Here is a 10,327-nt window from a genome sequence, read left to right on the forward strand (position 1 = left end):
TTGTGTCTCCTTACTCAGTTGTCACCATCTTGCCTAGATCTTGTTTGGACCTAAAGCCCTACAAGGATACTAGTAGATATCCATGGGGAAACAGATGATGTGACATCAGGCTGGCCCAGTGCCACATGCCATCAACCTGTCCTTGAGGCTCAGCTTGGTCCTCAAGATTGCACTGATGTAGGCTGAACAGCTTTCCAGGTCTTCCACACTGACCTTGATCACTGCACAGCTGTCCAGCATAGTAGATTACTTCAGGGTCTCTGTGTTCAACTCATTTTCAGGGGACTGACCAGGAGTCTGAGAGACTCCTTCTGTTAGTGTTTGCTTGTTTATTTTAAAGATTGATTTTTATTTTATGTGTATGGGTGTTTTACCTGCATGTGTGTCTCTGCACCACATGCACGTAGTGCTTGTGGAGGCATTGGAACAGGAGTTAGATGCTTGTGAGCCACTTTGTGAGTGCTGGGATTCAATTCTGGATCCTGTGGAAGAGCAGCCAGTTCTCATACTTGCTGAGTCCTCTCTCTGGCTTCTGGTGTTTGTTTGTTGTTTACAGTTTTTCAAACCATTTTATTTTTCATTTTACATACAAACCACAGTTCCCCCTCCCTCTCCTCCTTCTGGTGCCCTCTACCCCACCCTTCATCCACTCCTCAGAGAGGGTAAGGCTTCCCATTGGGAGTCAGCAAAGTTTGGCATATCAAGTTGAGGCAGGACCAAGCCCTTCCTGCTGTATCAATGCTGAGCAAGGCATCCTACCATAGGGAATGGGCTCCAAAAAGCCAGTTAGTGCACAAAGGATAAACCTTAGGCCCACTCCAAGGTCCCCACAAACAGACCAAGCCACACAACTATCACCCACATCCAGAGGGCCTAGGTCGGTTCCATGAAGGCTCCCCAGCTGTCAGTCCAGAGTCCATGAGCTTCCACTGTCTCTGTGGGTTTCCCCATCATGATCTTGACTGCCCCCCCCCACTTGCTCATACAATCTCTCCTCCCTCTCTTCATCTGGAATCAAGGAGCTCTGCCCAGTGCTTGGCTGTGGATCTCTGCATCTGCTTCCACCACTTACTGGATGAAGGTTCTATGATGACAGTTAGGTTAGTCACCAATCTGATTACAGGAGAAGGCCACTCCAGGCTTCCTATCCATTATTGCTAAGAGTCTTAGCTGGAGTCATCCTTGTGGGTTCCTGGGAATTTCCCTAGCACCAGGTTTCTTCCTAACCCCATAATGGCTCTCTCTATCAAGGTATCTCTTTTATAGCTTCTGGTTTTTAGAGATACAGTTTCTTTGTGGATCTCAGACTGGCCTAGAACTCATTTTGTAGCCCAGGCCAGCCTCAAACTCATGATCATCCTGCCTCCTTCTCCCAAGTGCTCACATATGCTTCTTAAATACTAAGGGTTTTGTTTTGTGGGCTAGGGATCAAACAGGGTATGTGCATGGTAGTCAAGGACTGAACCATTGAACTACATCCATATCCTCTTATACTACCTTTTTAAAAATACCCTCAGTATTTTTTATTATTTAATGATTTTTAATATGTACAAGTATGTTGCCTGCATATATGTCTGTATACCACATGATTACTTGCTGTCTCAGGAGGCCAGAATAGGGTGTCAGATTCCCTGGGACTGGAGTTACACATGGTTCTGAGCCTTCATTTGGGTGCTGGAAATTTGAACCTGGGTCATCGGGAAGAGTAGCCAGTGCTTTTAACCACTGAGTCATCTTTCCATCACTCTGTCTGACCTTATTATCCCCATATTCAGTTCAGAATGTCTCACATATGGGCATATACAACTCTTCACGTAAGTGTCAGTCATTTGCCAAGAGAAAGCAGTTAACCTTTGCATTGATGGTCATATCTGCTGAAGCAAGAAACCAGTTTGTCAGAGTGGAGGCACATGCTTTTAATCCCAGCATTCGGGAGGCAGAGGCAGGTGGATCTCTGGAGTTTGAGGCCAGCCTGCTTTACAGAGCCAGTTCCAGGCCAGCCTGATCTACAGAACAAGTTCCAAAACAGCAAAGGCTACCCAGAGAAACTCTGTCTTGAAGAAAAAAAAAAAAAAAGAAAGGAAAAATCATTACTCAAATGACCACTTGTCACAAAGCTGGAGCAACTGCTCCTGTGTAGCCCTGCTGGAAGGAGCCAGAAAGACAGACTGAATTCTCCAACACCCAACACCCCCATTGGGACCTTTACATTGGCATCAAGGGTGCCTAGCTACAGAGGTATGATCTGAGAATGGTGTGTGTCACTGTGATCAAGCAACTGTAACTTTTTTAGAACATATTTCTCAAATGTCCTGCATGTCCCCACATGGTCTGAAGAAGGGTTTGAATAATTAAAAATACATTTAATAGGACAAATATATCACAGCAAAAATGCTAAAGACTGAAACATTGAATTTGAGTCATCATTAAGAGCTGAGGTTCTCCTGCTAGAGCAAAGATTTGTAAACCACAGCAGAGCCCCACTAAGTTTAGGCTACAAAAGCAGTCTGGATCACCACAGTGCAACAAGACCACAGTGTGATGGCAGACAGTGAGGAGATGTACTTTAGGGCATCTGTGGTGGTTTGAATGAGAATGGCCCCTATAGGCTCATATTTTTGAATGCTTGATCCCTAGTTGATGGAACTGTCCATAATTGTAACATTCTGTTCTTCTAAACTCCAACATAATCATCCATTAAGATGTGCTTACAGCATGCTAACACTACTGTAGCCCACAGCTCCAAAATGTTCCTAAAGTCCTCCTGCAAACCAGCTGCAAAAGCCCGAGATTGACACGGTCAGGTGTAGTCATAGCAATGGCCACACTTCTCTCATTCCAGTTTCCTATGTTAGTTATTCCATGTCACTTAGAGACTCTGACAAAACAGCTCGAAGGGGAGGGGAGGACTTATTTTGGCTGATGATTTCAGAGGGTTTCAGTCCATCATAGTGGGAAAGACATGGTGACTAGCCTAACTCATGGCAGCAGAACTGTGGCAGAGACTGTTCACATCACAGAACTAGGAAGCAGAGCGAGAAAGGCCTTCAGCAGCCCTCAGAAACCTACTTCTGCCAACCGAGCCCCACTTTCTAAAAGCTGCACAGTTTCCCAGAATAGCGCCGCCAACTGTGGACCAAGTGCTCAAAGTATGAGTGGGGAGAGGGAGCGCATTTCAGACCCAAACCATAATAGTATTTGGTTTCACTGTAATAGGTATATATCTTGATTTTTACAATGTTATTTTTAATCTTCTAACCTGTTTTAAAGGTGGAGAAAATAAAAATCCTTCTGCGAAATGTGGACTTGACTGACATAAAGGTTGGCTCAGTCGAGGAGTTCCAGGGGCAAGAGTACTTGGTCATTGTCATTTCCACTGTAAGTTCTCTGTTTGTGGCCAGCTGACATGTGCTTGAAATTGATGGTTATTTAATGAGCGATAGATACATTCAAATGAAATGGAAGGACCTGATCTACAGTGTAACAGACTGGACCACAGGCTAGAGACTCTCCTACTAGACTCATGTGTTTCCAAAAGTGACTGTAGTATAATGTTTAAGGAAAGCCTAAAGATCAGGAGCCCAAGTAAAAATGCTCTAGGCAGAAATAGCCAGTGCATAGAGGAAGAATAAGATAGTGAAAAGGAGCTGTGGTTGCACACACCTTAGATTCCAGCACTTGGAAAGCAGAGGCAGGCAGGCAGATCTCTTTGACTTTGAAGCCCCCCTGTGAGTTCCAGGACAGCCAGGGCTACATAGTGACACTCTGCCTCAAAAAAAACAAAAGAAAGAAAAAAAGACAGTGAAAGACAGACAGCTTGAGAGCAGAGTGGAGCAGATTCCAAAAGAAGCCCCCAGCAGTGGCTTTTACACCACTACACAAGGACAGCTTAACTTTCAAACCTTTGTCTTCTAATTTTTAAAGTATCACCATTGCAAATACATGCTAATTGCTGATAGAAAATTCAGATGCAAAAAAGAAAATTAAGACCATCTACCTAGATATAACCTGTTAGCATCTGGGGGTCTCCCTGTCTGCAGACAGAATAGTGCTGGTATCAGCCTGTCTCATTTTTTTAAACACAAATAAGGTCATGTTGCTTATTGACCTTTCTGTTTTTGTGTACCAAGAAAAAAAAACCTTAAAATACTATTTTTATTCATCTTTGTGTCTTTTAGGTACGGTCAAATGAAGATAGATTTGAAGATGACCGTTATTTTTTGGGTTTCTTGTCCAATTCAAAAAGATTTAATGTTGCAATCACAAGACCCAAAGCATTGCTGATCGTTCTGGGAAACCCTCATGTGCTTGTCAGAGTGAGTTTGCCAGAACCCTGGGCTGCCATGGTCTTGATGGAGGAAGGGAAGGATGCAGGTTGCAGGAAATGACTTCTGAAGTCAGACATGCCCCGGCACCAGGAAACTCTGGGCCTTCACTCATTTGGCTCTCCTGTTTTCATCAGGATCCCTGTTTTGGAGCGCTGCTAGAATACAGTGTTAGCAATGGTGTCTACACAGGCTGTGATCTACCTCCAGAACTGCAGGCTCTCCAAAAGTGAGCACTCCTGTCTACTTCCTAAAAGGTGGGCTGGCTTTAGGACTCCCCAACCCTCCTGTATTGGTTCTCCCTCAGGACCCCATGCACCCAAACCCACTGAAGCCTCAGGACCAGGTTGGATGCTTTTTTGACTTTTCCTGACCCCTGGGCTGCAGCAGACACTGTCCTGGACTTTAGTGGTCAATCTCACCCTACCCTTGTGTACCTGAACAGGTAAACAAAGCACCGTGGAGGAAAGTGTGTGGCTCCATGTGCTCACTTCTCTGCTCAAGCTGTTGCTAGATGGCAGTGTCGGTTTCTGTGGGACACAGATGAGTCTGGCCCGTTGATATACAGCAGCTGCAACAGGGAGACATTGCGCCTCACCCTGTGGACCCTTAGATCCAGACATGCTTCGGTCTTCTATAACTCTTGTGGCTTCCTGGTCTCAAGACTGAACATTGTGTAGATGGGACCACTGAGTCAGCTGAGCTTCTCTTGCTTCCTTGTACTGACCTTGGTTCACAACAGTTTGTTTCTGCCAGTGGGCAGTCACTGCCACTACCCTCCCCCCAAATAAACATTCCAGTAACCCCAAACCCCTTTCTGTCTCTGAATGCACCTGTTCCAGTGATAAGGGTCTTGTCTTTGATTTGCACCCTGCTGGCTACAATCTCTGGAGTTGGCTCCACCATCAACTGCTCTGTCCTGATGTAGATGTGTATGAAACAGCAGGAAAGGCCACCAGCTCCACTCACCTGAGAACTACAGGCCACAGCTGGCTGTGTTGTAGCACCTGAGGACTGAGAAGGGTGTTGGGTGGAACCAGGCCCATGTAGACCCCGTATTTCTGGAAAGGGGCAGTCAGTCAGGGCCTGTCCTGCCCTCTCTGGCCTGTCCCTGTATTCAAGTAGATGCCAACGTCTGAGAGCCTTCCTGGTTGGGTGAGACAGGCTCTTCGATGGGCTAAACTGGACTTGCAAGTCTGTGCTCTAGAGGCCCTAAGCAAAGAAGTAAAATTCACCAAGCTTCCTCCCCTGGCTTAGGAGGGGCCAGCACAGGTGATGTGGTACTGCTGCCGAGAAAATTGCACGTGGAGGCTGCCTCTTTCAGAGCCCGAGGTGAGCAGCCTGGAGTTAGCCCTCCCTCTGTGCAGGTGAGGACCGTCCCTGATGAGGGTTTTTCCCCCTTCAGTCCTGCAGCGCTCCTTACTCCACAGGCTGATGGAGCCCATCTGCCCAGGTCCTGGTGCAGGAGAGACCCCACACTGCACCCATCCTATTACAGTGGTCTCCCTCCACCCCCAGGGACTGCACCTGGCTCGATGGAGCACAGAGGTGAGGAGGACAGGGATAATCCTCACAGAAATTTCAAGGGCCTCTACTACCTCAGGACCACAGTGGACAAGGCACTTTCCTCAGGCAGAGAATGGAGAGTCTTAGATGGGGGGCTTTGGGTGGAGTTGAGAGCAGCCTCCAGCCAACTTTCCCCAGTCTCCTCTCAGCAGGCATGGTGGTGTTATCAGCAGTAGTCACAGCCCTTTATCAGCCCTTCCCATCCCAGGAAAGACCACAGCCTTCATCCTGCCCATGGCCTCTGGGGCCCTAGCCAGGAACACATCTTTCTCTGGATTTTTGAAGGTGCTGCCCTCTAAAGTCAGGGAGCTTGCCCCCCATTGAGTCTTTTCAGCTTAATTGCTGTCAGGCCTCTTTGGTGTCCTGTCCACATCTGTGTCATCCTCTGCCTCAGATCAAAACTCAATTGCGGTGTGGCCACCCAGAGAGGCCATGCAGGCAGGAGCAATGGCAGGGCTAACACCAGGAGGTAGCTAGCAGGTCCCAGAAAGGTGGCCAGTGACTGGGATGTCCATCAGTGACATGACCTAGTCACCTGAGCATCCAGCTAAGCTTAGTCATGAACCCATGGGCCTCAGCACTCTTCTACCTCAGAAATACCCATCCAGCTCAGGGCTAACCACATCTGCTCCAGCTTGAACTGAACGTTCTGTAGCTGAGACAGGTGTAGGGCACATACTTCAGGGGATCTCTGGAGTGAGAGTGATGGGGTCAGAGGCAGAGGCAAGATGGGCTGAGATGAGCAGCATCCCAGTCAGGAATAGAAGCCAGGAGGGGATCGCTGTACAGGACCTTACACAGAGCAGGCAGCAGCCTGGATAATCAGGGTGAGGGAAGGAAGCCACCGAAAATACGGAGTACAGAAGGCCCTGCTCTCAAGGATGACAACACTACTCAGACCAGTGTGACCACCTGCCAAGCAAGGACCAGCAGTGCCTGTAGGCAGGTAGGCACAGACAGACTTCAGACTCGGTCATAGCCCTTAGAGGAAATAGAAAATGTGTTTCCTTGCTTATTTTTAAGTTACCTACATTTTTCTTTTAGATTTTACTTATTCTTACTTTATGTATATGGTATTTTATGTGCAGTGCCAGCAGAGTCCAGAAGATGGTGTAGGATCCTCTCGAGTTACAATCCATGTGGGTTCTAGGAACCAAACCCGGTTCCTCTTTAAAAGCAGCCAGTGCTCTTAACTACAGAGCTCTCTTTCCAGCCCCAGTTTCTCATTTTTAAAAGGCGACTTAAAATGTCATTCCAAGCATACTGTAAATTTTGCCATGCCACAGCAAAACAGAGCCACCTATCAGTGCCTCGTGTGAGGTGAAAACATGCTAACATTTTACACCACCATTGTCTACCAAAAGGACATCCTCCAAAGCTAGAAATGATGCTTTTCCCCTCGAGCCTGTATTTCCACTCTCTGGATTTAAACCCCAGTATAAAACACTATGCTCATAGGTCAGTTGGGAAGAAAATGTGAGTTTTCTTTCTTTTTTGGCACATATTTTCTGTTGTGTCCTCAAAATGGATTTCACATTCATCACCTATGGTCCCAGAAGACAGTGATGAGCTCTGACCAGGAAGCCCAAGCAAACACTTGATACTCCTGACCCTAGAAGGCACCTGGCCTCATTCTGAAGCGGCAGTTCCCGAGCAGGAGTGGAGGGATGGCCCTGTGCTGCTGCTCAGGACATTGAAAATGGAGTTGTGTGTTGTGTGGAATGACCTCTGCTTGCTCAGCTCACCTCTTCTCAGAATATAGGACTAGTTGATTGGCAATCCCATGAAGCTGAACCTGACACAAGAGTTGCACCTGAATTATCATTCTTAAAGTCAGGTCAGTGCCTAATCAAAATGTTGCCAATTTTCATAAAAACTAAACATGGAGGTAAAATTAAATTGGAAATGCATCTTGCAATAGTCCAAATGAGGCCTTTTGTTGTTGTTTTTAGTTCTTTGAGAATTTCATACAATGTATTTTGATGATTTTTCACCCTTCCCTAATTCCTCCTAGATCTACCCCTCACTCTACCCACCCAACGTTGTCCCCTCCCTTCACCCATCAAATCCAATTGTGCAGCCCATGTCTTGGATGTGTAGCCTTCCATTGGAATGTGGTCCATTTACCAGGGCAACATTCTTAAAGTAAACGGACTCCTCGGCAGCTATCAACTCTATCAACTGCCACTAGCTCCCTGGCTAGTGGTAAAACTTCATGTCTAACGCTTCTTTCCATGCTGAGATTTGGTCTAGAGTGAGCTTGCAAGGGACTGACTAATGCTGTCAAATTGATGTGTGTTCACATGTGCAGCTGCCCTGGTGTGTCTGGAGGACACTATTTCCTTGTACTCATCCACCACCTGGCTCTTAAAACTCTCCCTGCCCCCTCTTCAGCAAGGATCCCTGAGCCTTGGGAGACAGGATGTGATGTACATGTCTTAATTTAGGGCTGAGCATTCCACAGTCTCTTATTTTCTACATCTTGGCCAGTTGTGGATCTCTGTGTTAATCACCACCTACTGCAAATAGGAGCTTCACTGATGAGGGTGGGAAGGTGCATTAATTAATCAGATTATTATGTTCAGTTAGCAGAATAATAGTAGTGGGATCTCTCAGAGCCTGTGACCCATCTTGGCCCAACAATGGTTGCCAGGTATGGGGTTCACCTTGTGGAGTGGGACTTAAATCCAATCAGAATGGTTGGTTACTCCCATGCTGTTTTCACCACTATTACATCAGTGGGCATGGCACAGCAGGCCAGTCATTACAGCTTGTAGGGTGCACAGCTGGCTAAGACCCCCGTGTTGAATCTTCTCCCCTCATAGTGTACTCAGCACCTTATAGCACTGTGAAAGTTAGCCAGTCAGGATGGAGCTTCCAAGTCAGTACCTGCTTAATGTCTCCATATCCCATGACTAGAGTCTGTGGTATGTCCAGCACTAGGGTCTCACTATCAGGTTCTGAAGGATAACCAAGAACAATGGTAGTGTAACCAAGAACAGTGTAATATTTTGGTATCTATGGAAATTGAGTGGCCAACAACTCCACAGGGCTTTTTATTTGTCAGCCTCTGGTGTCTAGTAGGGGCATTGTTGCCCCATTATTGGGCAACTCCATTTAAACTCTTTGGTTTTGTCTTTATTATTTTATGTATATGGGCATTTTGCCTGCATGTATTCTGTACACTACATTAGTACAGTGTGTGCAGAGAGCAGGAGGATCCCATCCTCTGGAACTGGGGTTGCAGACTGTTGTTAGTAGCCATGGATGCTGGGGGAAAATCTGTGGACCTGAGTTCAATTCCCAACACCCACGTAGTGGCTTATAAGGTCTGTAACCTCAGCCCCAGGGAGTTCTTCTGGCCTCTGTGTCCACCAAATGCAGGTGGTACATATACATACATGAAGGCAAAACACCCATACACATAATTTTTTTTTTTTTTAATAAGGCTCTCAGAGTGAATAGATAGAGCCTTTGGGGAGGCATGCACAATTAGTTAACAAAGGAAACATTTGGAAAATAAAGGAACTGCGGGTCAGAGAAAGACAAGAACTCAGAAGTGGTCAGTCAATGTGCAAAAAAAGCCTAGTAATCAGATAAGGGCAAACAGAATAACAATGCAGAGCTCTGGAAGGTTGGATAGCGCTTCTGAGAAGCCAAGGATGGTGCAGGGAGTACTCAGAGGGCCTCAAAATGACTGCACGGGGAAACCTAAGGTGATGGCTTGTCATAGGTAACTGGGGCACCTCAGTGCAGCCAGGAACCCCGGGAATGGGGAGTGAGATGCAGTTAACAACAGCAGAGTCAGGTGAAAGTAAAATCTGTGGAAGCAAGAATGCATCCTTCACAGGTAAGGGCCTTTCAGAGCCGAAAGGGTCAGAGTCGGGCCAGACAGGACAGTTGCCCTCTCCAGGTTCTGCTTTGGTCTGTGGAGGTATTTCCAGACAGCTAATGGATGGTTATTGAAGGAAGTTACTACTCCAGGCACACACAAAGACAAGGATGGAGGATACTGAGCCAGGGAATCGCTCAGGAGGCCAAGGCTGCAGAAGTTTGTGTACAGTAGCTCTTGAGAACAGCACATGTGCGTGGCCCAGGGGGTCCGATGACAGCATGGAGGCAGGAAGCCCCCACAAGCTGCCTCAACTCCATGAATGTTGACTGTGGGGGAAGTTGCCGAGATGCTGAGTTAGCAAGCAAGCATATCCACATGGGGCGACGTCCCATCACAGCGTTCATCTGAGTGCCCCTGGGTCCGGGACGTGGCTGCAGTAAAGAGGCATGTGAGGGGCCTTGGAGAGGACGCCCGACATTTATGTGCAGGCTCTAGCCTGAGAAGAGGGGTTCGGGTTTCCTTGCCCTTGTCTGCAACACCCCATAGGGCAGCCGCTGCGCTCATGGGGGGCCAGGACCCGGTGAGGAACACGAGAGCAGAG

General features: G+C 47.2%; 1 protein-coding gene across 5 annotated transcripts in view; it reads left to right on the plus strand.

The window, feature by feature from the left end:
• Positions 1–5,133, plus strand: part of Mov10l1 (Mov10 like RNA helicase 1) — a 73,100-nt gene extending 67,967 nt beyond the window's left edge. For 3 of the 5 annotated variants that reach the window (XM_042264632.2, XM_076556556.1, XM_076556558.1), the window contains 4 exons: positions 3,271–3,378; positions 4,179–4,316; positions 4,463–4,582; positions 4,771–5,133. In XM_042264632.2, the coding sequence (XP_042120566.2) occupies positions 3,271–3,378; positions 4,179–4,316; positions 4,463–4,558 (342 nt within the window). In that variant the 3' untranslated portion in view covers positions 4,559–4,582; positions 4,771–5,133. The remainder of the gene's footprint in view (positions 1–3,270; positions 3,379–4,178; positions 4,317–4,462; positions 4,583–4,770) is intronic. The other 2 variants (XM_042264633.2, XM_076556557.1) reach the window with 1 other exon arrangement.
• Positions 5,134–10,327: the final 5,194 nt, after the last annotated feature.

This window comes from Peromyscus maniculatus, chromosome 20, assembly GCF_049852395.1.
Source record: "Peromyscus maniculatus bairdii isolate BWxNUB_F1_BW_parent chromosome 20, HU_Pman_BW_mat_3.1, whole genome shotgun sequence".
Lineage (NCBI taxonomy): Eukaryota > Metazoa > Chordata > Mammalia > Rodentia > Cricetidae > Peromyscus > Peromyscus maniculatus.